Raw genomic sequence first — 18,388 nt, forward strand, 5'->3', positions numbered from 1 at the left:
TCCATGTTCTGTATTCTCTTCATTATTTGCTATCAACCATATCATTGATTTGGATTTAAATTCTATTTTGAGTAATTTTTAATTTTGATTCTTAATATAATTTGATAAACACAGAATTTTGTACCTTTACACCCATGTTATATCATGTGCCAAGTGTGTATCATAAAAAGATCTTGTAATAATTTTATTATAGATATATCTGAATTAAACATTGCACTTTTTGACTTTGAAAAATCTTATTTTTTGTTAGTGTTCTATTTAACAATTTCAATTTATATTTGAAAACATTTTTCTGCTTAATAAAAATACTACTGACAAAAAAAAATGTTTATAATGTAATTGGACAAAATTATGTTGTGAATATAGTGCTATAAATGCAAAATTAAAGTCGTTAAAATGTTTTATTCGATTTGTCAAAATTTTTAAGCCATGTTTTTACATAATGCTATTAAAGAATGCAGTTAAGAATTACAATTATCTTTTAATCATATGAAACAGATGAACTAATACAAAGATAAATTAATTATGTTATAATTACTTAATTACTACTATTTGTTTTATCAGTCTTTTTGGTATATAAATAGAAAATTGTTAATGTATATATCTGAAATCCAATTTACTTTTAAGATTAGTGAAGTTTTTCTTTAAATAGACCAATTCATGAGTATGATCTCTTGCATTGAAAAACAAGTGCAAGAGATCATACTTCTTAAATTGTTTTTCATTCTATGATTTTAATGTTGTAATATGACATTATTACTATCACATTTGATCAATTGTAAATATACAATGTATTATCTGGTTATTTATAATGTAATATTATTATATATAATATTTGTTTATTCTATGTTATTTGTACCCTGACACAAAATTTTATATTAAAAAATAATAATTTACAATTATTTATAAGTGTTATGGCTAATATAAATTATTACATTTACAAATCTAAGTTTAAAATTTTGTGACCTAAAAAATTACTTAAAATATTTTAAATAATAAGTTTAATAAATTTTTAGTGTGTATTATATTTAAAGAATTTAAAAATAAGATTTTTTTTAAAGTTATGCTAAATGTGATGAATACATTCAAAATTTAAAAGAAGGCAAATTACAAGCACAGCCAGGATGTACAGAAGAAGAAACTTTAGAGGTATATAATAATAATAATTTTTAGTTTTATAAACATTGTTTATTTTTAAATTTAAACTTAAATAAGTGTATATTATTCTGATACAATAATATACTAATTTATTATTATATGTAATAAATGAAATCAAATGTAATATTAATACATAAGTGATTATTAATTTCATCTCATTAAAAAAATTTTAAAAAGTGTACTTTTGAGTTATAGATGATGTAATTTAGATTAGTTAGATATATATTCAGGTTAAAATGGAAAATAAATAAATTAATTTTACAATATATACAAAGGAATTAGAAAAAAATCAAATATTTTGTATTACATTCCAAATTTCTGTTTCATAAAAGCTATTTATAATATTTAACAGAAAAAATTACAATATAAACTGCAACATCAATAATATTAATACCTGTACTAACTATTATGAAATCAAAAATGTACAGTATATATAACAACAAACTCATAATAAATGTTTTCAGCAACTTTTAGCACCATTATCAAGTTAGAATTCAAAGTCTATAATAGAAAACAGTTGCATATATTGATATTTGTGACATCAAAAAACATTAAACTTAAATATGTTTCAAATAAGATATTTAAAAACACATTTTGACTAAAATAACAATGGTTATGTATATAATTATAACTAAATTATAAACAACAACTAATAAGAAGTCATAAAGCTTAAAAATAACAACAATAACATTTCTTAATTAAACAGACAATAAATGCAGTATCTGAAATAATGATTGAATTTATTCTGTAATATTTTTTTATTGAATATTCAGATTTTTGGATTTTTACTTATGACGTAACACGCGGTTGTATTTGGAAAGTAAAAAATAAGGTAAAGCTTGTTTTTGAGGAAAATGTCCATATGCGAAANGCATGGATTTGCATAACATGGCACTGTTTTGGAACATAACTACTGTGTCTTATGAGGGATACTTGCACATTATTTTAATCTATTAGATAAACTGACGAGAATTTCGATTATTTATAGTAATACACAAATTTCAAAAGATAGATTAAGAATAATAACTTACTCATTTATCAAATCAAATTTATATTATTGACATTACACAGTTTCATTTCTGATTAATATAATGATTTTATTTTAAAATTATACAATCATTATGATTTCTTTAATCTTATTAATTTTTATATTAAGTTTACCAATAAAACAGTGAATTACAATATTGTTTCTTATGCAGGATCATTTATTAACATCAGTCAAATGATTGCATGTGTAGGACAACAGGCCATAAGTGGACATCGTGTTCCAAATGGGTTTGAAGATCGTTCCTTGCCACACTTTGATCGTCACTGTAAGTAATAATATATTTATATTACAAGAAACACTATGAAAATCACTCCAAATTTTATGGTATGGAATGACTTAATGTATAATGATTAAACAAAAAGATTAGATAAAGCTTATTATAATATATAACAGTTGAGTAAGTTAGTGTATAATATAGTCAATCAATGTTAAGTTAAAATAAGTATTGTTAATAATATATAATACCATTAATATAATAAATATAAAATCTGGATTGTAAAATATCAGATAACATAGTTTTATTATATTAATATTAAGTTTATTTGTTACTACTATCTCTTCCTTTTTTCCTACATTAAATTATTTCTATATATAAATAAAAATTCAATATATGTTAGTGTTATTCTTATACAATATTCACATAAATTTATTTCAAATAGTTTTAGCTGTAATAACAAAATAAAGTATAATAAAAAAGTAAATCTAATTATTTTTATTGACTTTGATTTTATTTTTAAAGTTTTACTTTGTTAGGGATTGTTCATAAATTACATAATGCTATTTTTATATTATTCAACCACCATCCCATTTTTTTCCTGTAATGTTCCACAATGCTGCTGCATATACCCACTCCAAAATCAGATAACACATATCCTCAATCTCTTTAATTGTACTGCACAACCTTGGGTACTAAATGTCTCATTATTTTATTAATTACATGTATAACATACAAAGCAGTGATATAAACAGTATAGTCTCCTGTGAAATACTTCAAAAACAAAGTGCATCATTCTGTTACTCAAATTTAATCCCTACACTTTGTAAAAGGGCTAGCAAAATTACAGTTTAATAAAGTAAAAATTACATTACAGATACTTGTCATATCTTCACTGCTTGCCATGTCCAATCAGTAGGAACAACTATTTTCCATTGCAGAGACAATCTTTAGAGGCTATGCCTCTGCACAAATATGTAAAACAGTCTAAAATATCTGCCGGTGACAATCCCAACACAATTAAAAATATAATATTTCTTTGTAAAATGGACTGGCAAAATTACAATTTAATAAAGTAAAAATTACATTACAGATACTACTGTTTTACATATTTGTGCAGAGGCATAGCCTCTAAAGAAAGGTTGTCTCTGCAATGGAAAATAGTTATTCCTGGTGATTGGACATGGCAAGCAGTGAAGATATGACTAGTATATGTAATGTAATTTTTACTTTATTAAACTGTAATTTTGCTAGCCCTTTTACAAAGTGTAGGGATTAAATTTGAGTGTGTTGGGATTGTCACCGGCAGATATTTTAGACTGTTTTACATATTTGTGCAGAGGCATAGCCTCTAAAGATTGTCTCTGCAATGGAAAATAGTTGTTCCTACTGATTGGACATGGCAAGCAGTGAAGATATGACAAGTATCTGTAATGTAATTTTTACTTTATTAAACTGTAATTTTGCTAGCCCTTTTACAAAGTGTAGGGATTAAATTTGAGTAACAGAATGATGCACTTTGTTTTTGAAGTATTTCACAGGAGACTATACTGTTTATATCACTGCTTTGTATGTTATACATGTAATTAATAAAATAATGAGACATTTAGTACCCAAGGTTGTGCAGTACAATTAAAGAGATTGAGGATATGTGTTATCTGATTTTGGAGTGGGTATATGCAGCAGCATTGTGGAACATTACAGGAAAAAAATGGGATGGTGGTTGAATAATATAAAAATAGCATTATGTAATTTATGAACAATCCCTAACAAAGTAAAACTTTAAAAATAAAATCAAAGTCAATAAAAATAATTAGATTTACTTTTTTATTATACTTTTAAAANTAATCCTCGTTATCTAAGCATCAAAACTTCAGTTTTTTACAAACAAAAAGTTCTAAGGAACACTACTTAAATTTGAAAAAATTGAACAATATGTTAAATAACTAAAATATGACTATATAAATTACAATATATCAAATATTATATTAATTACAATAATAATATACAGGTATCCCTTGTACAACATAACACAGTTTCACTCTAACATGATTGAAAATTGGGAAATCCTTTGTACAAAATTTCACAACTCTTAAGTGCAAACTCCATTATTTGATATTTTATTGAATGATGCATGTATGTTGTCTTAAATTTGCTTACAAATTTTAGAATATTGAAATTTTCAATTTGTTTTGTGCCTTTTGTCAGGTTTACTTGAATGAAAACTGACAGTGCAATTTTTTTTCCTTGTCCTAGCATTTCTATCAACCAGTCATAATTGTTGTGTTTAGACTTTATTCTTTAAGACTGTCACTGTGTTTAATTTTTATACATGAATCTTCATATTCAATAAAGTGTATTTAAACATTTTTAGTAAATGTTGTTAAGCTTTTTTTTAACTGTAGATATAATCATTCATAAAAATGACAAATGAAATACAGTGGTATCTTGTTACTTGAACAATTTGTTATTTGAACACACACTCTGGAAAAAATCTCTCTGTACTCAACTGAACAAATGCAACCTGCTAGAACAAACTTTTGATTAATAACATTTTTATTTTTATTTTGTCATCCATAAAAGTTTCTTATGATTAAAAATAAGAAAAATGAAGATGGTGCTAATGTTTCTGATCAAATCAACAAAAAAAATCTCAGTAGATAACAATAGTTTGTAAATAGAAAATGTCCTTGTTTAACTAAAATTAATATTAATGTGTAATATGAAACTTCTGTATGTGTGTTTGGGTAATATCCTCTATAAGTCAAACCCCACTTGCCTGTGAGGTCTCTCTGGTCACAAAAAATCCAGTTACAACTGATCAAATATCTTTATTTTTTCTTTTCAGAAAAACATGACATGCATTTCGTATTGAAGTGTAATTAACTATCCTTCTTCAGTGTTAATTACACTTTGATCTGAAATGCGTATGTAATGTTTTTCTGAAAAGAAAAAATAAAGATATTTGATCAGTTGTAACTGGACTTTTTGAGTGAGCAGAGAGACCTCACAAACACAGAGTTCAGCTTATAGAGGATATTACACATTAATATTGTGGTTTCTCATAAAGAAGTTTAACAGTACTTTTAATTGTGATTGTTAGTTAATTATTGATTGATTTTATAAGCATATTTCTCTTGGTAACAAAAAAGAATAGTATACTTTTGTTAACTTTGGAACTTAACCGCATGTTTAGTAGTAGTTCTTTGTTTTGTATAGCATGGATTTGCATAACATGGCACTGTTTTGGAACATAACTACTGTGTCTTATGAGGGATACTTGCACATTATTTTAATCTATTAGATAAACTGATGATACTATCTTCATAACATTGAATTTCATAATTATTGAGATTATTTTATTTGAAATTATATGTATATTAATTAAAGGTTTTATTAATTTCAGCAAAATCACCAGCTGCAAAAGGTTTTGTTCAAAATAGTTTTTATAGTGGTTTAACACCAACAGAATTTTTTTTTCATACAATGGGAGGAAGAGAAGGTAACAATGATTTATGATTAGTGATTTATGATTAATATTAGTGAATTTAAATTGAACATAAATCTTATTAACTATTTATTGAAATGAAATCTTAAATTTGCATTTTTTTACTCTTCAGAATATACTGATATAAAAAGTATTTGTGCTTCTTTGCATGTATTATTCTCGGCCATTGTAACAAATCATTTGTGAAAACTGAATTGTCATCATTATTTATTTACATATATAAGTGCAATTATTATTTTCTATTCTCTGCTTTCCTTAAATACAGTTATAATTTTCATTACATTTATAAAAACTTATTTGTAAATAAAAACTAAAAATTTTTTATTATAAATCTAAATAATTTCATCTAGAATAAATTTTATAAATTGAAGTCACATTTGATTAAGTTTAATTTAAAGTTTTTACATTAAACATTTTTTTTTATTAAGAATTAAATTATATCTTCAGAAATAAAATAAAATAATTTCTTTTAGATATTAAAAATAAAAATCTAATCTTTCAGAAATCATTAATAATTTACTTGAATGTTTGAATATTTTTGAGATTTTATCTTCAAAATAAACAATATAAATACAGAAAAAACTAATTCTAACATATATTAATAATCACAAGATGCTGTTGGATTTTAATTGCACTATAATATATTAATTTTTAAAGATTCTATGTAATTTAGAGTAAGGTGCAAGCCACTGTCTATTCAGTATTAAATTTAGCAATTAGAAATAAGTTAATTAATTCAGAATATTCTAGAAGAAAAAATTGATTCATAGCTGGATATAAACCTGCAACTTCTGTTTACTGTGCCTTTGCATTGTCAATTATATTACTTGGACTTTAATATGATCTCGGCCTTCAACAGAATTTTTCATTTTTCTGGATTTTCACATCTAACTCATTAGCAATTTCTTAAAAATTTCAGAAATTATCAATGCATTGTTATTAGTACCATATAAGTTAATACAAATATGCTAAATTGTTCATCTTGAGCTCATTAACACATTGAATCTTAGTATTTTTTGTAATAACTAAAAGCTTCTGTTTATCACTCTTTCTGACATGTTTGAACAGTATAACACATTTTCATGATATGTTGTTTTCTTTAACTCAAACATTGTTTGTTTGTTTGTTTGTAGCTTGGGACTGTTTAGTGGAGCACAATAAAACCTGCCTGTTTTACCAGTAGATGTCAACTGCACAAAACTAAAATAAGTTGGGCAGTTTTATGGATTTCTGTTGTTCAGCATATTTCAAATTTTGTGACAGCTCTCTGCAAATTTCTCTTCGTTTTTAGTATTGGATTAAGGACATGTACATCCTGTTCTGTTGTTATAAAGAATCATTGATTGAAGACTATTAATGCCTTTACTCTTGTTGTCATGCTTTATTTTTGGACTGGTTTTTCTAGTGCTAGTTACTGCTAATAAAAATCACTGCAGTTTCGGAATACATTGTGTTTGTTACTGAGTGAATCAACAGTGACTTTCATGTAATAAAAAAACTGAACAAATTTTGATTATTTTTTTGATTTGTTTTTTAAGATTTGTCCCAAATAAACAACTGTCTTAATCAACAAATAGCTTTATTAATGTATTGTATTAATTTAAGTTTAATAATTAAGCTGTTATATAATAAGAAACCTTTATCTGGATAGGATTGTTTAATTTTGTTTAACAAGTCATTTACCTGTTTATAATTCTAGTTACTTTAGTGTGGAAAAAATTAATCCTAAAAATTTGATCTTAAATAATTTTTGGTTATAGGCATGAATTATTTCACATTCTTGCTTCTCATTAAAAGTTTTAGAATTAAACTGTCCCTTTGTTTAAAAAGAAAAATTTTATCTATATATGTATTATATGTCAACATATATATATTTATTTATTTATTTGATTATAATGCTGAATGAAAGTAGCATATTTTGTAATGCCACTTCATTTGTTAACAAGTATTATAATAATCATATAATACTATATTATTATACAGTTGATAATTTGTATATTTTATTTATTTATTTATTTATTATATATATAAGTGCATAATTGTATTAAAATAATTAAAGATCCTTTCATTATGATTACTATATGCAGACTCACCATGAGGTTTCAGATATACACTATTGGTGAACAAAAAAATAAAAACAAAAAATACATAAAATAAAAATTCGTAATTGCATGCTAAATCCACACCATTTTTTAAAAAGTGCATGAAGTCTGACATCCTCTCACTCAGTCATAATCATTTACATTCTGGGAATGCATTACTATGACTTATTTCTTTGTATAATCTTTTACCATCTAATGCTTGCTGAGGAAAAAACTGCTTATTGAACAAATGTTAACAGATTGAAAACATTTATTCAAAAAACAGTTGTTTTTTTAATGAGCATTAGGTGGTGTAGTAAGTCTGTGGTCTCTTTTTGCTGAGTTCATTTTGTATTTGTTTTATTGTTTAGCACTAAACACTGGCACTTGAATTCCTCTTTGTCTGGAGTTTTCACTTGTAACATTTCTTGTCAGCATGATATCAATGCTTTTTTTGGTTTTATTTATGCCAATCACTTGGATTCAAAATACAATGTAGTGATGCTGATAGTTCAGACAAACCAAAGAAAAGCTGCAAAGTGCCTACTTTAGAGGAAAAAAATTAAAATTTTATATTTAGTGAGAAAAGAAATATGTCTGTTTCTAAAACATCTTTAAAATTTATTATGATTTACAGTATTATGCTATTTATTTTTAATATAATATTTATTTGACAAGTTAATATAGGAAATACTTAATAATTAGTAGGGTTTGCTATTTTATGTGAACTTCTGCTTATGCAAAAGGTCTTGAAACATATTGGTTGCATATAGTGGGGTCCTACGTATATAGTTTGGAAACACTGTTATTACTTTATTCTAATAATGTATATATTTTAAAACATTAATTAGGATTGGTTGATACAGCAGTAAAGACAGCAGAAACAGGATATATGCAGAGACGTCTTGTAAAAGTAAGGAAGATGTTATAAACTAAATTTAATTTTACAAAATTTATAGTTTTATTTTACAAAAATTTCATAATTTAAAATTTTTCAATTTTTATCTATGAGACAATATAGTCATAGACTCAAGAAACAGATTATTTAAACTTTATCAAATCTATTTACAAATAGAATTTAATCTAACCAAGAATTGATTCTTATTGATAAAAATTTTTAAATGTTTTATTTTTTTTAATATTTATTTGTACTAGTATTATATTTCCAATTACTTCATACTATATTTGATAAATTAAATTACAGTCATTAGAAGATTTATGCTCACACTATGATATGACAGTTCGAAATTCTATTGGTGATATTGTACAGTTTGTTTATGGTGGGGATGGTCTTGATCCAGCTGCTATGGAAGGAAAGGACAAACCTGTAGATTTTCGACGTGTTTTAGAATTAGTAAAAGTAAGTTTTCGTCATTTAATTTTTTATTCAGGTTATAGTTTTTTAAAATAAATATTTAAAATTTTTTTAAATTATTATTTAATATTCCAACAACTAATTAATTGCAGGGTATAAAAAAATTTTAAAAGCTATATATTCCAAAATAATAAATGTAGAAATTAATTTTTGTTCTCTAAGAATGGTTCATTTTAATTTTAAGTTTTAAGGGACACAAATAAATTGAAGGAAAAAATATCATAAATAAAAGAAACATTTTATTCATTGCAACTATAATAATCTCTACTGCATGCATGTGAGCCATGTTGTGCTTTGATAAGAAGTAATCAAAGCCACTTGCGTGTGGCATGCTCTTTCAAGGTCTCCTGTGCAGAGCACATGCATCTCATAATTGCATCTTCCCACACTGTACCGAGCCTTGATGAATCGTTGTGTCAAATACAAACATGTCACGTTATATCACACACAACACATTAGCTATGCATTGATTGAATACAGAGATTTACAGATTAGTTTTCAAATATCAAAAAGGACATGTAGGAGGACACTTTTCAAGGGAGGACAGAACTTACAAAAGGACTGTCTCTCTAAAGGAGGACAATTGGTCACCTTAATAAAATGATTATATTTATTTTGATTTTTTTATTGTTTTATTAATATATTAGAGTTATTTTCCTGATAATAGTTGAAATATGTGAATAAAATAAGCTATAAAAACTGTTATTAATGGAGACAACAAGGTTATATATGAGATATAATTAAATTTATTTCATCTAAAATCTTATGATGAATGGAATGTAGTAAAATTTGTAAAGTATTTTTCTACATACTATACAGAAAACAGCTTTGCAAAAACATTGTAAGTTTTGTCATTGAGAAAGTTGAGTTTGTATTTCATACTATCTGCATTTCATTTATTTTATAACTGTTCCTAAATTACTTAATTAAATCAGACTCAGATTTTTTGCCATATAGCAAAACCTTTACTTGTATGTATGTATATACTGTATAGTACAGAATGTAACATTATTACTTTAATAATTATTTTAAAACCATTCTATAATTTGGTTAATTTGCCAGTTAAATTGATTTCTGTATATTTATATAATGTTAATGTATTGAATTTTTGGTTCTGTACAGATAGGATATAAACATTTTATCATATTTGTGTTTAGAAAATCCTGTATTTTTCTGATTATGCCAGTAAACTTAGTGAGAGTTTTTGTTAAATTTTCGATATGTCTGTCATATTTGAGTTTATAATCTATTAAAACTCCAAGATATTTTAGGCAGTTAAGAAGATAGAAAGAATTAACTGCATAAAATATCTCAAAGTTTTAATAGATGATAAACTCAAATACAACAGACATATCGAAAAACTGTCACTAAGTTTACTGGCATAATCAGAAAAATACAGGATTTCCTAAACACAAATACTATAAAATGTCTATATCATAACTGTACTTAACCGAAAATTCAATATGGTATAACTATATGGGAAACCACATCAGACTATATCGCTAACCATCTGCAAGATGGTTAGCAATATAGCAAAGCAAGTGATGATGCAAATACAACAAAATCATCTAGTGAGAGACATTTTCAAATTAAACTACTATGAATCAACTTTCTATTGCTATCAATAAGAAAAAATCGATAACATAAAAACCTTATATGCAAAGCAAACTGTACTTCTCTCCTTTAAATTTATAAGGCTTAAAACGCATAACAGTTATCTTCTAAACATTATTGAAAATCATCACATGAAGGAAAACTACTGCCATAGTCTAAACTATAACTTTTTAAAACTCTCAACAAAACTTTCAGTTGGACAAACTGCTCCAGTCTTTCAAATGATAAAATACTGGAACTTGTTATATAAAGATTTTTAAGAGATAACTAACAAGAAGAAATTCAACTTAAACATAAGAAAAAAACCCTCAGCCAGATCTTTAAAGTAAAAACCTTTTAACTGAAAAAAAAAAAAAACAACGGTTCTGTAAATCAAAGACTTTTTCCTTTCTACTCAAAATTTATAAAAAGAAAAAATAATGATAATTGATATACACCAAAAAAAAAAAAAGAGTAAAAATGTAGGAAGAGGGGAAGTAAATTTTTCAAAGGTATTTTGACTACAACAGATAAATTATGCTTTTCTGTTTAAGTGCAGTGAAAATTTTTTTTTGGCTATTGTTGCATTTGTATTTTTTTTTTTTTTGGATGCTTTTTGTTCCTCTGTTGTTTGTTTTTTGTATATTTTGAGGCACTTGAAAAAGACCAAATGGCCACAGTGTCTTTTGAGATTAAAGAATACAGAGCTTAATTGTTAATCTTATGTGCACATGTACATATAATTGTCATTTTATTTGCATTAATATGTTACATGTTCATCACCATTTTCCTGACATACTTGGTTCCAAAGCCTTTGTTGGTCCAGTTTTGCCAGACCAACCAAGGTTGCATAATGATACCTCAATAGTATATCCTGAACACTAACTATATTCCTTCCATGTTTTCAAAGCATTATTGAGCTATTTGAAAATTGAATTAGGAATATATTAAATATGAAATGGCGTTTACTCTATACCACTGAAGCTTAAATTTTTTGTATTAGGTTGAGTCATAAATAAGTTCCGTTTTCTAAACTGAAATTTATTTGCCAATAAAATGTACAGCAATAGACTTTAATCTATCACATATTCACCATCATTATTAATGACTTCTTGCCATTTTTCGGGCAATTTGTCAATTCCTCTTGCATAAAATTCTGGTGGTTTCGAATCAAAAAACTCCTGGATGAACTCCTGAACTTGGTCATCATTTTGGAAGCATTGCCCTTGTAAAGCATTCTGCAGTGCCCGGAAAAGATGGAAATCTGTTGGTGCCAGGTCCGGTGAATATGGTGGATGAGGCAAAACAGACCAGCCAAACTCCAAAATTTTTTCTTGTGTAATCTTGCATTGTCATGCAATAAGGTGATCTTTTTTCTGTTAACAAGTGCAGGGCGCTTTTCATGAAGTTTTAGCCGAAGTTGCTCTAACTGTTGTATGTATACATTTGCAGTAACAGTTTCATTGCGTGGCAACAACTCAAAATGGATAATTCCTCGACGATCCCACCATACACACAACAAAATTTTCCTTCCATGCACACTTGGCTTAGGGTCCGGTTGTGGCTGATCATTTTTGTCAACCCATTGTCTTTTTCGAATAACATTTTCGTATGTGATCCACTTTTCATCTCCCGTAACAATTTTAGCCAAAAATGATTCCTCTTTTTGCCAAGAAAGCAAGGTAGCAGCTATCGACCTTCTGTCAGCCTTATTCCATTCACTGAGGTTATGTGGAACCCAAACTCCCAGCTTGCTTAATTTTCCTAGCTTTTGGAGGTGACAATTGATAGTTGATTGGGATCTGTGCAGCTTCTCTGCTAACTCCCTCGTCGTTTGCCGTGGATTCTGCTCAATCAAGACCTTTAAAACATCATCATCGAAGTCTGAGGAGCGGCCTGGTCTTTCATCATCTTTTAAGGAGAAATCACCAGAACGAAATTTTGTAAACCACTTTCGAACTGTTCTGTCTGAAATTACACCATTGCCGTAGACATTGCAAATCTTTTTTGCTGTTTCTGTAGCATTATTGCCGAGTTTAAACTCCCACAACATGATATGGCGTACATGCACTTTCAAATGTTCCATTTTAAATGAATTCAGAAACAATTTTTCATTACATTATTGACACTTCAGTGTTAAAATTTACATTTATGGACTATTTGCTAATAGCCACTAATAAAACTCAGTTGAAGCAACACAACATCTGGCAAGTATTCGACAGTCATTTACACCTACTTGCTAACGGAACTTATTTATGACTCAACCCAATATATTAAAATGCATTGAGAAATAAACAATTTTAGAAAACAAGAAGTCAGTGGAGATGGTTAGTGGAGAAGTTTTAGAAATAAAGAACACTTAGATTTATAAAAAAAAAAATTTGAAGAATGCTATGGTTCCTATTGAAAGATAACTTATATCTTTCTTATATTTATCCTTAACAATGATAAGTGAAATGAGATAAACAACACACAAAATACAAAAGTCACCAGCAACTATAGTATCATAAGGACTGTCTACATCAGTGATTCCCAAAGTAGGCACTATCACCTTTGGGGGCCTGCAGTAGCACCCATCCCAGGGAGTAAATCTATGAGAGCAAAAAGAAGCAAGGGGGCACTGGAGGCAGGACCAAACAGTGGCCATATGCAAGGGTTTGAGTCATTGACAACCTTTCCCTTTCCTCTGTTAAAACAAGTAAGAAGAAACTTTGCATTTAATGGTTTCCAGATATTGACAACAATGTAAGTAAGGACACAAATTGTGAGAGTCATAGAAACCTTTTCTAAGAATATTTCCAGGCCTTTCTCACAAGTAAAAATGGGTTGGGGACATTGGGTGTAAGTTTATGGAAGCAAAGGGCAGTGACTCAAAACATTTGAGAATCACTGGTCTACACTATAGTTGCTGATGAATGTATGCTAACATGCAGCAGTGTAACTAGACTCTGAAGGACTTCATAATACCAAAGATCCCTGGAGGGCTGAGGATCCCCATGCTGCTTAAATGTTTTCAAAAATTTATATTAATATTAAAGTTTAAATACCAGCAACAAGATGTTAACGTTTTCATATTGCTGATATTTAAACTTTAAATTGGAACATTATTCTTTGAAAAGTCCATTTTGTTTGATTTAAAAGTGAGGAAGTCTAAATAGCTAGGGAAAAATACCTTTTATGTGTATTTTTGCATTATTTTATGGCTAATTTTAATAAAAATGTTGCTTTTGTTAAAATTGTGTTTTTAGTAATTTATGCAGAAAGATCTTTTAGTTAAAACTGCATGCTAAAGTATTGTTAGATAAATCTTAAAAATATTAATGTCTTATTCATTTTTTAAAATGGTTTTGAAAATATATATGGTAATAATAATAATAATAATAATAAACAAAATTATCAAATTTTATTACATTTAATAAAGAAATTTTATTATACAGGTATACCTTGACTTACGTCGTTTCGAGTTACGTCGTTCCCGATTATACGTCGGTTGTCAAAAAAGTATATGGAAAAATAAAAATCAAGTTTAAGTCATTTTATTTGACTTTACATCTGTCTGCCACAAATATTGAAGTCGTAATATCACTAGAAAAATGTTTAAAGCACATAAAATCATATTAAAATATATACATTTACAAGTATGTACTGTATTTACAGTACATGCATTCATAAATTTAGATTACTTTTTTTCTGTACTATATTAAAAACTAAAATTTATTTGTTTGTAAGCATAAAATAGATCCTTATTAACCATACATTATTAAAAATGCATTAATAAATAAAATACAGAACCGGAATTGGCAATTTATGGTTTAGCCTAGTGACAAGTAGATTTGGAGACAAGTAAATTCGGCTTACATCGTTTTTCGACTTAAGTCGTTCTCCTGGAACCAATTACCGACGTAAGGCGAGGTATACCTGTACTTTCTTCATAATAGACTTAAGCTAAAACATCTGCAACTTGCTTTACTATCTAAGCTACATTTGAATATAAGCAAACTGCCTGATAGTGCCAACTTATTTCTTTCACTAATCTTAATGATGTCTAAAACTTTTAATTAAATGCACTATTTGGTAAAAACTAAAAAATCAATTTTAGAATTCATAAATTTCTACATGCAATAAACTATATTTTCACTGAAGCCACAATTATTAATATGTTTTAATTATTAAATCTGAGTAACTTTTAATTTACAGAAATATCTTTCAGTGTAACAGTAAATTAACTGCAAAGTTTTACGTAATAAGAGAACAAGCATTATCAAATTACAACAAATTATTAAGATCTTATTGAATTCATTAAAAAATTACCAGTAAAATGATAGAAATTTTATTTTTTGGTATCATAATTTTTATTTTTTTGAATATTATATTATTGTTGTTATATAAAGAAGGACATGGTTTCAACACAGAGAAAATATAAATTTTATTTAACTCGTGTACAATAGAGTTTCTATATCCCATCACTTATCTGTCCAACATGTCCAGTAATCTGACAATCTGCTGTAAACACCTGCTTGTCCAATATGTGTGGATTACAGAGACTCTACTGTATATAGACTCATCTTTATATAAGTTATTAAAGAATTAAAAATTAAATTATTCTGCAATTGAACTGAAAAAATATTAAATTCAGTAATTTTAAGAATTTAAATTATTCATAATAAATATAAAGCATATTAAAATTCTGTAAAAGCAAAAATAATGACATATTATTGGTTAAAAACACTTTTTACTTTCAATAAATTAATATTAAATTCTTGAAAATAATTTCTAATCATTTTGCATTAAATTAATTTTTATAAATAACAAAGAAAAAGTTTCGTATCTGGCTGTGAATGTTTATTTTTAATATTATTTTCTTTATAGTGGAAAAATCCATCTGTACTGGTGTTGGTTTTTGATGTAACCAACGAAATATCTTTCAATTCTTGTTCAAAATGGTTGAAGAAATTTCACTCAGCTACTTCTTCTAAAGCTAATGCAATTCCAGGTAATATTTTAAATTTAGATCTTTCTTATATGAAACAAAGATTATTAATCAACGTTTTCAAATGAAATTTTTTAATTAAATAGGAAACTATTACTATTTAAAATAAACAGTTTTAAAGAAAGTAAGACCTTTTTATCTGACCAAATATTTTCAGATAATTTAATTAACCGTCATCAAGTTCCAGTTTAGTAAATTTTGAAAACAATTATATATGCTTAAGTTACTGAAAAATCAAACTTTGGAAAGTCATAGAAAGTATGATATAGACTGTGTTACTGTTAAACTGTGCAACAGCAGCACAGGGCACAAGAGGAAATGAAGACAAAATTTACACTATTTATATGTTGATTAGCAAGCTGGGACAGCCAAAACTTCTTGCACAGAATGCAGATAAGCCTAGAGCTGGTACTAGATATACAAATAGTTAAATTAATTGAGTTATAAGAATTTAATAATAATGACAATAATAAAAACCATTGGTTGATTTCATATTTGAAAAAGTTGGTACCAAATGTAGTCTTTGTGCATTGTGTAATTCACAGACAACATTTAGTTGCAAAAAACCATAGTGATTGCCTTCATTGCTCATTACAGTATGTAATTACAGCAGTTAACAAGATCAGAAGCAATGCTCTCAATGATAGATTGTTTCGAAAAGTTTTTGAAATTTTGAATTTTAAAGCCAAAATTTCAAAATTTTTTGAAATTTTGGCTTTAAAGGCAAATTTCAGTATTATATCTGGCTTTATGGGCTATATCAAAGATCATATTTAGCCAAAAGAGGATTTAGCGTAGTCAGCAATATACTAACAAAGAAAAGAAACAGATTGTCAACAGTGGAACATGCCGATTTAACATTGCCAATGACAAATATGGCACCAAATATCAAAAAATTTGTGTCATTACACCAAGCTTAGCTCTCTCACTTATAATATTAAATTAATTTTTTTAATAATATATATTTGTTAATCAAACTTTAAGCAATACACCAATATTGTTAATATTTTTTAATAAAGTAATTTTAAAAATCTGTCCTAGTTTTTCAATATATAATATAGTATACTTCACCTAAGAAGNAATTTTGGAGACTAGAACGGATTAATTGCATTTGCATTAATTTCTATGGGAAAAATTGCTTCGGTTAACGAATGAAGTTGCGGAACGGATTAAGTTTGTTAACCGGGGTTCCACTGTATGAAGTTAATATAAATTGTGCAAAATGGTAATAGATGTGGAGTAGAAACAAGTTTACTAGACTTAATACAGTATAGTATTTGCTTTTGAAATCTAAACATACTGCTGTGATTTACTGAAATTTTATTTTCCATAAATTTTACTTTCACATTTATATCTCATCTGATACCACAATACAAAATTTCTGTATTTACACACCATTTTGCCATTTGAATGTCACTTTTCAATCCTTTTTATATCACCACCAAAAAGCAATTGAAAATCTTGAGGGCAAATTTTACCTAGATCTCCACAAATTTAAAACCATTTGTAAAAAAATACTTTATTATAATTAATGTTTTTAATGTTTATTTACACATTTGTATTTTTTTATTTTTTTTTGATTTGTTATATGATTTTTAACTGGGTATGTTATCTAATTGTACTGGGGGAGGCACTTATTGTCTATGCGATATCACTTTTATTTCTTTGTAAATAAATAAATAACTAGGCTTTTTCAAATATGATGGCAACTTACATTATTCTCATTATTTAATTTTTTGAGAAATGCAGAGTAAATTTTTTCATATTTAATTTATAAATATAACTATCATAATTTCCATATTGCTGTATATACCCTACATCAGCATATATTTTGCAAAAAATTGCTAAAACGAAAATTAAAATGTTCTGTACTTCCACACCTTGAAAGTGCCGTTGAAAACATGTCACCTGACTGTATATAGTTTAGAAGATATTTTCCATAAGATTTTTTTTTCTCTGTTTCTTTTATTTTATTTCCATTAGAAATTCATTTTCTTTGTTGAAAAATGCCTCAATATTGTGTATATTAATGTTTTAACCAAAGAAAGAGAGGCAAATTGTTTCATAGTTTATCCAGTCAAAGTACAAACAAAGAAAGACAATTGATTTGACTGCATTGTATTGATAGACAGAGTTGAAATCACTTTGAAGCATTCAAATTATTCCAATTTATTTTCTAGAATAAAAGATATATCACTATAAAGCTTCTCTTGTAAACAAGAAAGAACACAATCAAAAATGGCAATTATGAAATTTCATTAATTTGGTATATTGGAGTACAAGGAATACTGGCAAAAGTTGTTATAGATTACATTTCAGATATGGAGAGTCTTGCAAAGATGTCAGAATTAGACCAACAAGAGTAGTCTCAAGAGCAAAGTGTAGTTGTATATATATATGTTACCGTTTTTAGTTAGAACG

General features: G+C 26.8%; 1 protein-coding gene across 1 annotated transcript in view; it reads left to right on the plus strand.

The window, feature by feature from the left end:
• Positions 1 to 18,388, plus strand: part of LOC111625146 (DNA-directed RNA polymerase III subunit RPC1-like) — a 68,801-nt gene that overhangs the window by 28,703 nt on the left and 21,710 nt on the right. The window contains 7 exon segments of the mRNA XM_023368191.1: positions 2,358 to 2,471; positions 5,827 to 5,922; positions 8,861 to 8,922; positions 9,214 to 9,369; positions 14,415 to 14,450; positions 15,847 to 15,970; positions 18,245 to 18,329. Coding sequence (XP_023223959.1) covers positions 2,358 to 2,471; positions 5,827 to 5,922; positions 8,861 to 8,922; positions 9,214 to 9,369; positions 14,415 to 14,450; positions 15,847 to 15,970; positions 18,245 to 18,329 — 673 coding nt within the window.

Source organism: Centruroides sculpturatus, unplaced genomic scaffold, assembly GCF_000671375.1.
Source record: "Centruroides sculpturatus isolate CEXI.00-Female unplaced genomic scaffold, Cexi_2.0 scaffold384, whole genome shotgun sequence".
NCBI lineage: Eukaryota > Metazoa > Arthropoda > Arachnida > Scorpiones > Buthidae > Centruroides > Centruroides sculpturatus.